Here is a 17623-nt window from a genome sequence, read left to right as displayed (position 1 = left end):
GTCAACATTTGCAAAGTATGTGCTTTTGGATTTTCTTACCACCTCCACATTTTGAAGGCCCTAATTACCATCCTGAGCCAAACTATCACAGTGACTTTCATCTCTGTGCAGAGCATGAGCAAAGGACTTCTTTGCAGGGCTTATAACTTGCTATATATTTGCACAGATCCTAGCCCAGATGGGCATTGATGGTTGATCTCTGGTATTACTACAGTATTAAATCATTATATTGTAGTAATCAATAATCTTTAGTGTTTTTATGTGCTTCTTCAGGCCTATGGAGTGTAGGTCCTACACTTTCCCTTATGTGCGGGATACAACCTGCCAGCTTTCTTTGTAGGCGTCTATTCCTGGTCCAGTCTGCAGCAACCTGGAGTTGTAGTTACAGGGAAAATCTTGAGCTGAACATGCCTCTAATGGATGGGATCTGAGGGGAATTCTGCTACTGAGCTTAAGAAATCTTTCCTGAATTTCCTGAATATGAACTCCCAAAACCTTATGATGTGATCAATTTTTTGCAGATGATTCTGAGCACATCAAAAAGCTACCTGCTGACAATTTTTAACACTCTGAGCAAAAGTTTGTCAAAGTTAAGTTTTCTATATGGCAGAACCTTATTCTCAAAACCAGAAGAACTCTCTCAGATGGAATTTTCTGTAGAAGTTTGGCCTTATGCAGAAATGTGATACAGAATATTCCAACCCAAGCATTAAAAACTGGTGAAGCTACCGGAAACAAGCTCTTTAAGGGACCATGTAAGATGATAATAGTAGAAGATAGTTTTAGCTGCCCCAGCTCTACTGACTGCTTCTCAGTACTTCTCGCTCCAGACACTGAACTGCCGTACTGTGAACAAGCTCATACCGATGCATTAAGCACTTTCACTTGCTCTGCCAAAGTACGGCTTTAAATTAATTTTCACAAGTCGGTTCTAAAAGGCTTTATTATGGAAACAGTTCACGCCTTTTAGGAGTATATTTAGGTCTTGCAAAAGATGCCACGTTGCAAGCTCTGGAGGCAAATTCTGTATTTATAAACAAATCAGGCTAAAGTAATCCCAAAGTATCCTCTGACTCCAAGCAAAGTGCTTCAGCCTCCTCCTGCAGGGGCTGGTGGTTTCAGGGAGTGTGCTTGTTGGCAGGCCAGCCTGGCACTTTGTGGCTGTACCTCCTGTTGTGGGGATGTGTCACCAGGCTGGCTTCTGGAAATAGGAAGAGAGTCCTGTACAAAGCCGAGCAGGGCCAGGGGCTCGTTCCTGTCCTGCTGTTGCAGCATTTGAGTGGGCACCAGAAAGCGGTGACTGATCTTGTGCAACGCCCTGGTGAGGGACACAGTGGTCAATGGCAATGTGGGCCAAAGCGGGGGAATGGGGTGCCCACTTGACCCAGTAGCAGCACCAGCCCCGTCTCCTTGCAGCACCACAGCCGCCCTGGGACCCTCTCCAGCCCCCAGCCCTCTCTGTGACTGCGTCTGTGCCCGTGCAGTGCGCTGCGGAAGCGTCACAGCTTGCTTGGGGCCCTCTCTGACCTTCATGCAGCTGTGTGCGTGCGTGCACGGCACGTTCCTGCAGTGCCGCGGCTGCCGCGGGGCCCTCTGCAGCCCACGCCCCCGTGCAGCCGCACCGCGCCCACGCGACGCCTCCCTGCGGCTCCGCAGGCGGCCCCGCGCTCGGCCTGCAGGGGGCGCCACCGCCCGCCGGGGCGCGCGGCCGTGCGCGGCGGGGACGCCAGGGGGTGCCCGAGGCCGCGCGGCGGCGCGCGGGGGCGCGGGGCGTGCGCGCGCGCGGCGGGCGGCGGGCGGGGGGGGGGAGAGCTGCCGCCCGCGCCCGCCCTCAGTCGCGCTTGCGGAGCCGCAGCCGAGCGCAGGGCGCAGCGCTGTCCCTTCAGCACCGCTCCCCCGCGCGCCTCATTACCGCCAGTAAAAATTAACGGAAACCTTTCCCCCCTCGCCTCCGCCTTCCCCCGCCCCCCCCCGCCGCAGCGCCCGGGCCGAGCCGCCGCCAGTGACCGCGTGGTTTGCAGTAAGTAGGGGCTCGGGGGCGGCGGGAGGGGCGCGGGGGGGTGCCCGCAGGCCCCCCCGCCCCCAGCATCCCCCCTGCGGCGCGACCCCCAGCCCCGCCGCCCCCGGGGGAGCTGGGAGGAGGGGACCCCCAAGTCCCCCAGGGTGTGGGGTTTGCAAGGGAGGGTTTCTGTACCCTCAAGGGGGCTGCAAAAAATAATGAGGGGGGGCGGTGGGCAAAGCACCCCTGGGGCGAGACCGCCAGCGGGAGATGCGCCCCATCCCTGTGAATGTTTGCGGTTGTTTCGGTGGTGGTGGCAGTCCCGGTCGGTAATGCTGTTTGCGGTGTCGGTGCGTTGGGAGCAGCAGTGCTTGGGCTCACAGCAGGGGCTTTTAAGGGGTATTCGTGGGGTGCCTGCGTAAGGCACGGCAAAATGCATGTGTGAAGTCAAGTCACGGTGTGGTATGCGGTGTGTCTAAAAACCCAGGCGTAAAAGCCCAGGTAACCGATACGCTAAGTCAAACCGAGCAGGGTAAGGCAGAAATCCTTCCCTTCCCGCTACCCTTGTGACATTGATCGTCTTGCTGGTTTTAGGTCTGGAAAGCAAGGTCCAAGAATGGTGAAGCTGGGGAGTAATTTGAACGACAAGAACAACAAACAACCATCCAACGAAGATGGTTTTCAAACAGTTCCTCTGATCACACCTTTGGAAGTAAATCACCTGCAGTTCCCGGCTCCGGAAAAGGTAAAACAAAATCAAACAGTGCTCCTGCATGATTACACACACATACATGCCCCTTGGTTTTCACTGCCTTGGTGACTTACTGGTCTCTGATGATATGAACCGTGGCATAGTATTTATTCAATAAATAAAAAGGGGTTATCTTTTGTAGTGTGTTTATCTGTTTTAACACGGCAAATAAGAACGCAAGTGTCCCCCCAACTCCTTCCCTCCTCAAAAAAGCCCCAAATATACCTTCATAAATACAACTGGAAAAGGCTTAGTGTGTTTCTCTTGCAAGTGCTGGAGAAATTGAGGAGCAGCTTACAGTGCGTTATTACCAGTAAGATTAATTGCCTGCATTGAGAGTAATGTGATAACTCTTCCAAAATAAGTAGCTATTTTAATTATCTCAGTTAACGTTTGTTTTCTTCTCCATGGCTTTGCAAAGCTTATTTGGGCATTGAGGATGCTGATTTCTCTGAAGAGAGCGGCTGAGTTCCCCCAGGCACAGGGTGGTGATGGAGCAATCCAGGGATTCGTTTCCCCGATTGGCTCCAGCCAGGGGACAGCTTTCTCCCCTGCCCACTCAACACTCTCAGAACTGAATGCAGCACTAAAATGTCCAGAAATGTGCATCAGCGATTGGCTGTGGTTTGGGGTGGTTGGGGTTTTTTAGATGCAGTATGTACTAGGAAATCTTTTGTCTATATCGATGCAGTGACGATGCGTATCGATATAACCTGGTGAGGACATGATGAGACCGTAAAAATCCGTATGCCCCAACAGTCCTTACAAAAACAAAGCCTGTCTGCAATGTAGTTCCCAGATACCACAGAGATGGAGCCAACTCACCCGAAAGTACAGACAGAATGATTAGATCTTACAGGATAATGGAATAATAGTAAAATTAACACTGATGATTATTGAACATATATCCTGTTTTTACTGTAGTACAAAATGAATTTTCTCTGAATACATTAGGAGAACATGATGATGGATGTGATAAAATTGTCTAGATAGGCAAACTATGTTTATTTTATGACAGAGCCGAGTCAAATGCCTTGATATCCTGGGAACCAGAGCCATGCCAGACAAAGGAGCTGGTTTCATTCTCCTTGTGCCTCATGGCAATCAGGATCAACTTTGCTGCATCCAGGAGAGTTACACTTCCATGAATTGTTGTGAATGAGAGAGACTAAACGGGCCCTTATCTATGACTCTGATAAATAAGATTAAGGAAAATAATTCAGGCAAGCAGTATGATTTATCATAAATGTCTGAAAAGTTCAGAGGAAACTATAGGTGCGTAAAAGTAACTCATTTGGTGCTAGTACAAATGGTGCATTGAGATCACACAGTGTCACATGACATGAAATTTAAATGACTCATGTATCAGGTGAGACACAGATAACCTATCAAAAATCCTTTCAAGCTAATAAAGTGGTAATGAGTGTTCTCACGACCACCACGTTCCAATTGCCTGTTGGTGAACAAACACTGGAGTGTATTGGTCTGGTGCGATTCCTTGCTGATTTTTCTGTTTAAACATGCCTACATCAATAATTCACATGTTGTTAGGTTACATTACCTTCATTAGCATACATTACTGTCAATGCATCTACTGACATCCATATTTTTCTTTGCTGGAACAGTGGGATGTATCTCCAAGAGTGCTAAGCGTGATTCAGAACTCATTAGAGTCAATGGTATTGATTTCTGCAGGCTGTGGTTCAGCTCCTATGTGCAGTAGGCCTGGAGTTAACGGCAACTGGAGATCCATTTACAAGAAGGAGAGGTTATTTACGATAAAAGCAAAATAATTCACAATCTTTTTCCTTTGCTCTTTGTAGAACAGATTCTGTTGGGGTGAGTTCACCCTAGGGCAGAGGGTCTGTTTAAAGATCTGCTAATAAGGAGTTGAGCCTCAGGTGAAAAGCTTGGGCAAAGGTTAAGTGATAGGGGGGAAATTTCAGCTTTGTACTTAGGAAAGCAAAGCTGCTACTGAATTCAGGCAGACTGTGAGCCTGAGGAATAATAGACATGGATTTCAAGTCTTTCAGAGAGTATTCTTGTTTGGACTTGCCTTGCAGTGAGGAGGCAGGGTTAAAAAAGAAAAAATAAAAAATCGATTTGACTTTTTTCCTATCTCTTCTTAAAACCTCCTAACAGTTGATTTTTAGCTTGGGAGAGTGAGAACATAAACCAAGGCACTTTCTGTGCCTCTTGCATGGGATGCCACATAAACGACCAGAGCCAAACCAGGATTGGTGTTGGGGGTCTGTGTGCAACAGCTGAGAAGGGCTTTGCTCGCTCGTTTTCTTAAATGCAAACCCATTGCTGCCCACTTGAAACCACAAGGAGGCAATGCTCCCGGCCCTGCTCCCGCCTGGCCCTCAGCTGCTGCACCACATCGCCTGTGCCACTGCAACAAAGAGCTGGTGCGCCCTGGCGTCTTCCTGTAAGTGAAATCGGGGGGGGGGGGAAGAAAAAAAAATCCCTGCTAAATACTCCAATTTCTGGACTTCTCTTCACCATTAGATGATATCTTCATTTAAGACAATGTGAGCTCTCAACCTGGATCTAGCCTTGGGTCTGGGGCAATCCAGGGTGCATCAAAACCAGAGCAAGAGCAAGGAGGTTTGACTGCAGCCTGGGGCTGTGTACTTGCTCTAGCTTCAGTCTGTCTGGTAAAGGAGGAGTAGTCCAGGCTTTGGCTGGCAGTCCAAGAGTATACTAGATCTGTGCAGGGCAACCCAACTGCTGTTATTACTGGTGTGCAATAATGCCTTCACCTGGTGTATGTATATTGCATGGCAAAGGTTTGCAAGCTCTGTCAGTTTATAGGCTTCTTCCAGTTGAGTCTTAGACACCTGCATGCAAGTTGAAGAAAAACAAACCTGTTGTTGTCAATATACCTACCTTTGCAGATCCTTAAAAGCACAAAGCCTGTGGAATCTACAGACTGAAAATTGTGTTTTAAAGGCTTTAAATACCTGATTTTTCTTCATTTTAAGGATATTTTTGTAACTGGATCACTTCAGAGCCACTCGAAGTGACTCTCAGCATTAACCTCTGTAGGTGTTTCACCACAGCTTCATCTCTTTCAAGGTGTTTTCTGTGTCTGGCTCCCCTTTCAGAGAAAGGATACAGAGAAAGAATATAAAAATGAGGCTTTTGCTCATGTGATGTAATCCCTGAAACCCATCTCTTTTCAGACAGTTCCTTGATTATAAGAAATAATGTGGGAGGTGATAGGGGGAAACACTTTCTTAAAGGTATACTTAAACTTACTGGCTGTTCTTTTGGGGATGCTTTCCTAACAGGCTTGTTTTTTCAAAGTGCTGTGAGCTTAGCAGCTCCCTCTGACTTCCACCGTGATGCTGTTGAAAAAATCCAGGCAGAAATTCAGGAGGCTTGAATTTGGCAACCTTTTTTAAAAATTATTGGCCACTGGACTGACTATCTCTTTTTCCATCATATGAGGATGTCGCCTCCCAAAGGTCATGCTATTCCTCCTGCAGCATCAGCATTCTCATCGTTCTGTCAGCAGTTGTATGGCTGCAAGGGGAGAAATGTACTTGGGACAGTAATTTCTCCCCTAGGGTGCTAAACCTGCTGTGTATTTATATTTATTGACTATCTTCAAGCATTTCCCTTGCCCCCTGTTCTCTTGCTGGGGCGGCATTTGCAGGAGACAGACACAGATGCTCTTAAATAATTTTTGCGTGGCCTTTTTGCTGAAATCCATCCATGTAATAGGAATAATAGCCATCACCGGTGACAAGCCCTTGACCTGGCTTTTTATGTCTCTGAATTTAATTTCTTCTTATTTAAAAAGGAAAAAAAAAGAAGTCTTTTTTCTTTTAGGACTAAAGGGGAAAAAGCTAGCTGTTCAGTTGTTTTCCTAGGCATAGACAAAGTGCTTTGGCTGTAATTGTTACGTGTCTCTGCAATGATAATGCTAAAAGATATGCAGCTTTTCAGGGACCATACTGTTTCACTGAAATTTTAAATGAGACCAACAACTGGGGACCACTTGGTCTCATAGGCCTGCTTCAGTATAATCCAGCAGGAAATGCCTCTGTTCTGGCAGTAAAAATCCTAATTTTACATAACACAAAAGTGCATGAAAGCTATTGTCAGGGCTGAAAAAAAACATCCGGCATCTCTTTTGTGGGGAAAGCTGCAGAAGGCTTATCATGTGGTCCATTGTTCTTTATTTTGAATGCATCTGGAGGCTTGAGAAATAATTTCTCTGGTGACAAATTCCTGCCATACAGCCCAAGAAAGAAAAAAATAGATGTAATTGCTCTCTTCAAATGATTTTCCCATCCCATGCTCCTGCCCCTTGCCCTCCCTGGCCACACCCCTCTCTGAGTGGCCGAGGCCATGCGTTTACACAGAGTAATCAAGAGTTCCTGAAAATCAGGAGGGTCCCTTGTGTTCACAGCCTGTCCCTATTGGTTTAACAGAAAATAATGTTTTGTCGTGGCCAGCTGAGCAGGCATAATTAATAGTACACTGGATGAGTGCTTTTGTACCTAGGGGACTACTTGCAGCTCTGTCCTGAAATGCCGATGTCAGTCTGCCCTCTGCAAAGCCCAGCAGCGCACGGTGGCTCTAGCCAGCCTGAAGGCACACGCCATCAGGGCAGCGTGGAGCTGGTTTCGGGGTGCTGCTACATGTGGTGAGGCCAGAGGCAGCTCAGCCTTCCTTGCCGCTGTCTGGGAGGGCTCCTGATGCAGCTGGGGGCAGGCATCTGTGCTCCCGCTCCCACTGCTGGTGAGTTTGGTGGGATGGAGCAAATGGCAAAAGGAGAGATGGGGCAGGGCTAGTAATTGTGACAGCTGAAGGAAGGAAGAGTAAAAGGGAGGAGGAGGAGGATGCAAAGGGAAAGAAAGCATGAATAAAAGAAAGGAAGGGAATAAAAAGAGAGCATTGCAATATGAAGGAATGGGCAGGCTGTCTTGCCTTTCCCCGTCTTTTCCTTTCTCCACTTGGGATCCTCTGCCTAAGCCCCACAAATACCAAAGTCTGAGCCTTCCTCTCCTGTGACATTTGTCCCCCGTCTGCACTGTACAATTCCATTTGTCTTCTAAATGTGTATTTGAATGTAAACACCGCCTCTGCTCATTAAGCTGTAATAAGTATTTGCAGCAATGCTCACTCTGGCGGTGCAGGGGTTCTGGGGTAATCTTTTTTATTTTGTTTGTGTGTCTTGGACAGCCCTGCTTGAGGTTCTTGGCACTTCATGATCCTCTTCTTTGGATATAGCCACCGTTGGGCTAGCCTTCCCCTAGCATACTGAACACCTCCGGGCAATCCACTCGCGGCAGGGCTGTGCTGCAATCCAAGCGTGTGCTCGCAGCCTTTGCAGACACCCAGGGTAGCATTCAACTGCCTCACTTGCATACAGATAACATGTTGCTACTGCAGCTCTTGAGTATGGAAAGTCTTGGGATTTATGTAGCCTGTGCAGAAATTTCTCTCCTTAACTGCACTGCTATCAGTGTCTGAATTAGATTGTTTAAAGCTAGCTCATGTCTGGTTTTGTGAGCTCCATTGCCTCTCTTAAACCCAGTTATGTCTGCAGTGCAATGCCTAGAGCTGCATTCTGCAGAAACAGCAGAAATGGACACAGGAAAAGTGCGTTTGGGTATGGAAGTTTGGCTAAGCCTGTTGCAATCTATTCTAACATGAAAGCCCATTGCTGCAGGTGGAAGTTATTTCAGCAAGACCATGAAGTGAACCCCACATACTTACTGGTCTGGAAAGTGAGACTGGGTAAGATTCTTGACTGGTGTAAATCAGTGTAGTTTGGATGAAATCAGTGGAGCTCTGCTAATTTACCCTGGCCAATTTACCATCACTACAGCCGAGTGATTGATTCTTTTGTCTGCTTTGCTATACCCTCCCTTGGCTGAACCTACTGAAGTCAATTTGTGTCACCCCTTCACAGCCTCCTGTGGGTTCCTGATGGTTATGGTCACCTAGGGATTTGTAGGGAGACTTAGCTGAACAATTTCCAAGCTCCCTTTGTGCTTACGAGCTATGCCTTTCCCTTCCCACCTGCTTTCAGCTCCCAGTGCAGCCTTTGCATTCTGTGCTGCCTTTCATTGGTGATGCCAGGGCTGATTACATTTGCTGTCTTTGTCCTTTTGTGATGTTCCTTATGCCTGGGATATCCTCTTGGCACTGATTCAGGAGACCACTTTTTTCTACCACCCTCTGTGAAACTAATTTTCAGCACAACACCCATTAGATGAGCTGATACGGGGGGGAAAAAAAAGCAGACTTTTTCTACTGACTGTGGCTTTCTCCATTGACTATGGATTTGATCCCCGGGCATCCCTTTTTTTTTTTCTTTTTTTTTTTCCTTCCCTTTTTTTTTTTTTTCCTTATTTTTGCTGCTTGATATTTCAGGCATTTCATGTATTCAAATAATGACTAGGATGCCATGGGGTCTACCATTACATACGTCCCAAATGCCAATTTTAATACCAATCTCTGGGAAGTCTGCCTGCTGAGACGTGTTCATCCTGTAGATTTGGAAGCATAGCTGCCTCTCTCGTGGGATGGGACATACTCATAATTATTTGGGAAAGTTTTTAAAGACCTAATTGTCTAAAACTCTGGGAATTTGCAGCATGATGATTGCCAGGTAGTCTGAGATTACTGGTCCACCCAGTCTGATGTGTCCTGTTTCTAGAAGTAGCCAGTGCAAGAGTCAGAAGGAGGTACAGGAGATGCTGCAGCAGGCGTGGAGCTGCTCATGTCTACAAATGTTTCATCCTAAGCCTGCAAAGAAAGAGATTGTCTTAAGCCCTGAAACATGATTTTTCCATCTCTTTTCTTATACTTTTTTACTGCTAAAGTATTTTAACTTCAGTTACTGTTGGCAATGTGCACATCTCATTTGCTCTTTGAAGCTGGCAGTGTGTGAGGATTAGAACTTGTAGGTCACTGGAGGATTTTGTGTGTGAGGAGGTGGTGAATTGTAGCCATCCCTTGGCTTGTAGCATGTAAGCATAGAAACCGACGCAGTCAAAGCAGGTTTAGTGCCAAGACTGGGGGTCACCATTTTGCTATCAGTAACCTGGACAGCATGCTACAGCTAGGACTTGGTCTAAGGTCTTTCTCAGCTATTGATGCTCAGTTGGGTAATGAAGGCAAAGGAAACTATAATGTTGGTGCCAGTGATGAGTTTATATTTTCTGTTCTCTCTCTGCAAGGAATGAAGACAGACATGTCTTTGGAAGCCAAAAGTCTCATTTTAATTTAAAAGTGAGCATGAATAATCCACATGGAAACTGATGGGTATGTTACAATCATTTTGTGGGACTACAAAGTCCAGCTTTGAACCTGGAGGAAACCTTTCTCCTTGGTAGGAGAAACACATTTTGTTTATCTCTTCTGTCAATCTGAAAGCCACTCTGAGTGAGAGACTCTTCATTATTAATAATCCCAGGAAGTAGTATTTTAAATTTTTATGGTTCGCACTTTGCGGCACCTGAACCACAATATATTACATGCACCGTGGCAGTGAAGTGGGAATTACAGCAGGGCTGCGTGTCCTTTTCCAAATGAATAATTTAAAGTTTTCACAATGCCAGTTATGTTAAATATTATTACTCATTTCTTCAGGGAAAACCATAGAGCTCAAACGCAAATATAAAGTGGCAATAAATGATGTTACATTTAGCCAGTCTGAGACAAGACTCAGAATTCATATCAGTTCATTTTCTGAAACACTTACTTCATCCCATTGCAGGAAAATCCTTTTTAAGGTTCCATGCTTAATGTGATACTTTTTCATTTGTCACATTTCACGTCTACTCTGCTCCTTCCTCCTGAAAGCAAATGCTTTTAATATAGTCCACTTGGTTAGAAGCTTGCTTTCTTTTTCTTTCAGCATCCAAAATATCTAGATTTCCCAGCACTCTCCTACTGTTTACTTTCTCAAGGTTGTCAATGATGGATTTCCTGCTGGTGTACGCAGACTCTCATCTGTTGTTTCTCACCTCAGTACACCTATAATTTTCCAAAGCATCACTACAGAGAAGGTGCCTGGTCGTGCATTCATTAAAGCCAAGGAAAGGTTTCCTATTGATTCCCATGGTGTCACTAGCATTAAGCCTAGAATAATAAGTGCATTTAGGTTTAGGACTCGATAAATGTATTAGCAAACAGCATCATTAGAAAAATCTTGCTTATGTGGAGCAGCATGATAAATATGGGTTGTTGTCCTGTCATGTTTGGGTTTTTTATAAATTTTACAGGCCATTCTCTATAGTCTGCTACTGAGCTCTTGCAGGAAAGTGTTTGAGGGATTGGAGTGAGGAACCAGAAGATGCAAGAAAGAGAATAGAAAGTAAAAACCTTTCAAGACATGGAGAGTGTTATTACATCTGCTAAGCTAGGATGATTGAGGACAACAATTCTGCAGAGAGCTGCCATTTTCCATAGAGTGTCTGACTTCCTACCCACCCCAGCCATATCTCTTGCTAGCCCCTAATCCCAAAAATGTTATTTTTATATGGAGAACGTGCTGGAGCTACTGTTATCGCTCAGTTAATGAAAACCTGAGAAAACATGGTGCACTGCAAGTAGCAGCGAGCCATGGTCTGTCTTCCTGACTCAGCCACCAATTGCTGGTGTGACTCAGCACATTACTAAGCTTCTTTTTTTTCTCTTTTTTTTTCTACTCCTCCATCAGTAATATGGGAATACTGGGGTCGTGCTGGTATGTAAAGCGCTTTGAGTGGTCTTGCTGAAGAATGCCACAGGAGCCCTGAGCATCAGTGTTACGACTGGCTGTGGGAAGGTGATTGAAGCCAGCTTAAGCTCTGATCTGGCCAAAGCGCTTAAATGCACACTTAACTTTAAATATCTGACTAATCCTGCTGATGTTAGTAGGACTACTTGTGTGCTTAAGTGCTTCCCTGAATTGGAAGTTAATGAGTTCAAATGCTAGATAAACCTAGTTTTGGAGGAAGCTGCAAGGTCTGGCGGTGTGGATTCCTGTAACTAGACGTGTCTTTTTGCTGCTCTGTGGAAGCCCTTTTCTCTTTTCTTGTATTCTTACAATCAGTCTGCAAACTTCAGCCAGGAAGCAACTTTCAAAGAACGGTTTTATGTTGGATGTAAAATGAAGAAAGTCCCAGGTAATTTATTTGTGTCCCCTTTATTGCATCTGTCATAAACAGCACAACCTCTCTGCAGTTTAAAGGTGGAGGATCTCTGGGAAATAGTGTGAAAACTTTAATGAAGAACAGGTTACAGCAGCAACATAATTTGCAGGTAGATCACCTGAGCTAGTATTCTTCTAACTCCATCCACAGTACTGACTTTAAAGCGGTATAGATAGGCTGGACTGAGCTGGCAGGGAGGCTGCTCTCTGGTGGACGGTCACAACACACAAAGTGAGGCACAGGCATAAACTGCTGCTGGATCAGGGCCTAGATAACGAAACACAAAGGCTGACAAGTGTCCAAAAAAGCTCAAAGGGTATTCATCTGGCATTTGCAAAGGCTTAGACAATCAAAAAAGCTGATGGGACTGTTCTTGCTTTTTAATATTCATTTGCAGGTGTGCAGGTTGCTTCATGAGGTTAATAACAACAACAACAACAATAATAATAATTATTATTAATAATAATTATTATTATTATTCTCTGCCCTAGTAAGCTCACGGTTAGGGATGCCAACCTAAAACAGCCAGACCCTTCTCACCATGAGGAGTATGAGTTAAGACAAGGCTTAGGGAGCGTCCAGGAGGAGGTGAGAGCTCACGGAGGCAAGTGCAGAGAATGGGCAGAATGGTGTTGCTGCAGTGGGGGTGGAGAGGGTGCTAATTGTCTTTTTGGGAGTATTCAAGAGACTACTTGTCCATTTAAGCAGTGGTTTGATTGTTTGCATTTATTGTCTGTACTCACGAGGCCAGAGCACAGCCAAGCAGTGCTGCCAGTTCTGGAAGTTACCCCCTTACAGCAGTTTATTTTCCCCGTAACAGCATTGCAGAGAAGGGAATGAGGGGATGGGCATTTCTTTCACTTCAGTTTGCTTTGAATTGCAACCTACACAGGACCCCAATTTTGTACTCCCTTTCACCAGTTTCAATCAAGAATAACTCTACTGAAGTCAGCAAAGCTGCAAAATGGACAAGAAGAGGGAATGGGGATCATTCTGTTTGCTGTGGTTTGTAATAAATGCCAGTAGCTCTCGCAGGAAACCTGTCGTGGTGTGAGATGAATGTACCTTGTTTGCATTGAAACAGTGGGATCCTGGGCTCTGATGGAACTGCTCTGGGGCAGCCGTTGATAGCTGAATGCTGATCGTTGTGCTGACTGTGGAGTCAGTGGGGTTTTTATTACTGTACATCCAACAGCAATTTGGTTAGAATTTCTGGAAGACTTTACTGCTAGAAATTTTTTATCGGTGACAAAATGGAAAGAAAAAGTGAAAAAGGAGTGATGGCAGGGAACGAGGGAAGGTAAATCTTCTTTCCCACCCAACCCAAATCAGAAAACTGGAAAATGAAAACAGAACAAGCAACCAAAATAGAAAAAAAAAAAAAAAAAAAAAAAAAGGCTAAAAATATAGAAAAAAGTCTTTATAAGATTAATTATTCATTTTCTAAATTTGCACTTAGATTAATACTTGGTGCTTTAGAAAAGTTATTTTGGGGTTTGACCAGGTCTCATTTAGACTTGTTTCAGAGACACTCACAACTGACACATGCATGGGAGGCTGTCAGTGTAGCAAATGCTCCGGTAAAAACTGGGGTGGGGGAGTGTGTGTGTGTATTTGTGTATCATCATCTGACAGTGTTCACTTCTGTCTCTGGATACTGCTAAGGTAGCCCTGACTGAGGTGGTCTCACTAGTGCAGGAGGCTCAAGGAGTGTGATGAACACAACTCAATTTCCAGAAGCCTTTGCGTGGGCTTCCCGATGGCAGCTTGTTGGATGGAGAGGGGGTGAACGTCACTGCAAATGTGGGATCCGTGCTCAGGCTTATTTATTTAGACTGTAGGCGACTGAACAAGAGGTAGCTCTTTTCTTCTAAATGTGCACCCCCTGCCCTCAGCAAAATTGCATTTTTGTTGTTACTGCCACAATATTGAATGCTACCCCCACACTACCGGTTTTCAGTTTTCTATTTGTCCTTTGTCATTTTATTTCTGTGCTCTCCTTTAAAGAGGAGACCTTACTGACTGCCCTGTCTTTGTTCTGCTGAGTAGTTCCACCAGGTGTCTGACAAAGATACTTCTGGAGAGCAGATATTTAGCTTTTGCAATGCCAAAAGGCATTTAGCAAAGGTACTTCTTACCTCCTCTACTGAAGCTTTTTGATACCTCTGCAAATTTCTCTGCGAAACACTGACCAGCAGGATGACTATGGCCCTGCACGCACACACATTTCACTGCTGGCACAGTCAGCAAATTGAGTTTCAAGTAGCTTCTGATCTGGCTGGGGACTGAGCTTACTTATTTATTCACAGACATGATAGACATTGCTACTGGACTTGAATCTGATGCCATGTGAAGGGCTGTGTGGGTTTATTTTCAGTCTCCTGCTGTATCCCTGTAGACAGCATAATTCAAACTTTCCTACTTATAGGATATTGGTTGAATGTAATGACAGTTAAAAAATACCTGTAAGAAAACTGGTGTTAATGACAAGGAGTGGAAGAAAATGTAAATTATATGTAGAAACAAGTAAGGCTTTTACTTTTTTTTTCTTATATTCTGGCTTCATGGTCCTTCATTAAGACCTAACATTAGAGTTTGTGGAAAAGCCCTCATACATATTTAAAGATTTTGTCTGAAATGAAGATTTATATCAAGCAGGAAACATCAATTTGGGGGAAGGGGATATTGTGGCTGGTAGGTTTGAAAACAGAATGAGTGCAATTTCTGAACACTGGTTGGCAGGTGTTGATGGCTGACACTCTGTAATTTACTATCCTGGGTTTACAAAAGGCCAGTAAGGAGGCTGAAAGCTAGGGGCGAGCTGCATGGAGCTCTGAGTGCACTTGCCTCCTTTTGAGTGAGAAAATAAGGTTATTGCTTGTTCTTAACTCAGAGCTAACCTGGGCCAGCTTGTCCTGGCTGGAGAGGGAGCTTTGCTTTATTTGGTCCACAGTGTGGTGGGCTGCTTTTCAGAGCATAGTGGGGTTAGGTTCAGTAGTAAGTTCATAGTAGGATTAGGGTTCATCCCAAACCTGCTGAATCAAGCTTGTCCCCATGTGTCATTGCCCGTCATCTATGCTGTGTCATCAGAAATCCTGAGTTCCAAAATGCTAATATAAATACATTTGGGTGGCTTTTTGTCACCTCTTCTTCCCAAGTTTTAATGTTGCAAATGCTACTGAAATAAATATTATTGAAAGGGATTCACTGAAGGGTGTAAATATTCATCAGTCTTTGCATTTGAATCCAGAGAATTGGCTTATGACTCCACACTGATTTTCTCTCACTCTGATTTTGACATGGCATTAAGTGCAGGAGGATTAAATACCTGGGGTTTTCTCTGGTCCAAACCAGACTTTGCTATCTTCATTTGGAAATAAGTTCTTCATTAGCTGGTAACTCAACCTTGTGCATCACTTAATCTTTTTCAATCCTGCAAGAATTTTTGTTTCTAACAAAGAGCTTGAGGATCACTCTTGTCACTCTCATATGAACCAGTCACCACTGTATTATTTGAGTATTTAATTTTCACCTTGGCGAGGCTGTTGGCTGCATAGTCCTGCAATTCAGAATGGGAGGCCAAAAAGTGGAAATGTTGGCCCTGGGATTGAGAGCTTCAATGTTCTTTCTATCCTTTTGTGTTTAACCTATGTGAACCTTGCAAACCACACCAAATTGCTATATGCTTTGTGGACCTTGTGTCTGGTCGGGGAATCCTGTGCAGAAGCGCAGGGGTAGTGTGTGCTCACAGCCACAGCTCCCTCTCTAGGGATGAGCTCCAGCTCTTGGCCAGTGCTGAAGACAGGGCCATTTTGTCTTCTCTTGCATTTTCCAGCTAGATTAAGATAGTGTAGCTATGCTGGGATGCTCTTACACTGCTATTTTGCTGCATAGGCTCATGTATGGGTAGTCTTTTAAGATTCTCATGTCTAATGGGATGGATACGCTCACTCCCCTGAAGGGCTGTTAGTTTCAGAGTACAGCCCCGATGCCAGTCCCCTCCAGGAGCAGTTGGCATTAGGTGTTACCTTTTCTGTGTTTGCAGTGGGTGGATTTTACCCAAAATATTTTGGGTCATTCTGGGTTACAATTAAATTCAATATACATTGACAATGCAGTTTTGGTAATTTGACCGTACCCTTTTAAAAGCCACTTAGGGCTTCTCCATTGGTGTAAGCCACCTCATTTTTATAAGATTAGTAGGGTCTGGATTAGTCAGCAAATGACACTGAGATCTTCTCAGGAAAACCCAAGGTGGTAGTATGAGATTAATATTGATAATCTAGAGCCTGAATAAATGAGACACCAAATAGCCTAAATTTAAATTGGCTTCAGTGAAACTTGTTAGGACGGGGCTTTTAATAAGTGAGGCTCTTCTTTAGGATGGGCTGGTATTCTGCATGTTCTGCCTGTTGAATATGATATAAAAATTATATACCTGGTCCTAAAGAAAAGTGGGTGTTAAACATTTTGCTGTCAGCTGTTTTAAGACTCAGTGTGGTAAGCTCACTGTCCTAGGTCTGTGTATCTGCCTATTTATCTGTCTGTCTTAGTTCCTGAGCATATGATGAGTTTGTGTTAATTTATGGTTCTAAGATACTTGTGTAGATCCGAGGGATGGTTTATATAGAAAAGCTCAGATAACAAAGAAAATGTATACTGTGTGCAGAAACCTTAAAGGTGTTGATATTTTCCAGGTAATTGTGAAAACAAGAACAGAATATCAGCCTGACCAGAAGAACAAAGGAAAACTCAGAGTGCCCAAAATTGCTGAATTCACAGTCAGTTTCACTGATGGTGTAACAGAAAGACTAAAGGTAAGAAATGTGTATTCTGCTGCCTCCTGATGCAAATGCCATTCATTTTAAAATAACTGAATCAAAGTGACAGTAAAGACATAACAAATTTAACACTCCACTCATCCCTAGGGTCAAAGAGAGGTTTATCTGCATGAGTATAAAGGTTTGAGCTTTTTTTAGGACAAGCATGAAACTAACTAGATCTAAAGTAGGAAATGTTTTTCTTTTCCCAGGAAAAGTTACGAAAATGTTTTCCAGCCCAAATTGAAAGTAAAACATGTTTGAATCTTTTTTCTTCTCAAACGTTTGTGTTTAAAAAGAAAAAAAAATCACAGTGAAGATTGATTGAAACAGTTTGTTTCATCTTTTAAAAATTCTTTTGTCTTGTAGTCAAGCAACCCTTTCCATAGTTAAAATATTTTATCATTATATAATTATATTATTATGGATTAAAAGCCATTTCAAACTGGACAAAAGAAGAGATATTGGACAAGTATCCAAGCATACCCTGTCCTGTAAGCAGTTTTGGTTCACAGGAATGGGAATTTTCTGATGAAAAATGTTTCCTTGAGAAATTTTCAACAAGCTCTACTCAAACATGGAAAGAAACTCATGAATTATTGAGTGCCCTCAGTTCCTGTTGACTGCAGCATATTAGAATGGCTCAGTTCCTCCTAAAATTAGACTCCAAGCGTGTAGCTGCTAGTATTTTCTGCCTTTTCATTGAGAAGATATGGTGCTTTTCCTAAACCACAGAGCATGGGAGTGATAAAAATGTGAGATCTGATTCCACATTTCCAAAGTCAGAGGAAATATCAATGATTTGAGTAGAAAACATAGACAGTAGGCAGTGCCTAGCTGTAGTCCTGCTCCTTGAAAAGCTAGGATTGGGCTTATAAATTTTTGTGAA

The 17623-nt window shown here is 44.2% G+C and overlaps 1 protein-coding gene across 2 annotated transcripts in view; it reads left to right on the top strand.

The window, feature by feature from the left end:
* The first annotated feature begins 2615 nt into the window (after nt 1–2615).
* The window catches only part of NSG2 (neuronal vesicle trafficking associated 2), a 35629-nt gene continuing 20621 nt past the window's right edge, over nt 2616–17623 (top strand). Inside the window, exons 1-2 of one of the 2 annotated variants that reach the window (XM_072873011.1) lie at nt 2616–2744; nt 16612–16695. In XM_072873011.1, the coding sequence (XP_072729112.1) occupies nt 2616–2744; nt 16612–16695 (213 nt within the window). Of the gene's footprint in view, nt 2745–16611; nt 16732–17623 lie in introns of both variants that reach the window. The other variant, XM_072873009.1, reaches the window with a different exon arrangement.

This window comes from Ciconia boyciana, chromosome 9 (genome assembly GCF_034638445.1).
Source record: "Ciconia boyciana chromosome 9, ASM3463844v1, whole genome shotgun sequence".
In the NCBI taxonomy this organism is placed as follows: Eukaryota; Metazoa; Chordata; class Aves; order Ciconiiformes; family Ciconiidae; genus Ciconia; species Ciconia boyciana.
The sequence above is the reverse complement of the archived record's forward strand: the minus strand, read 5'-3'. Positions and strand labels throughout refer to the sequence as shown.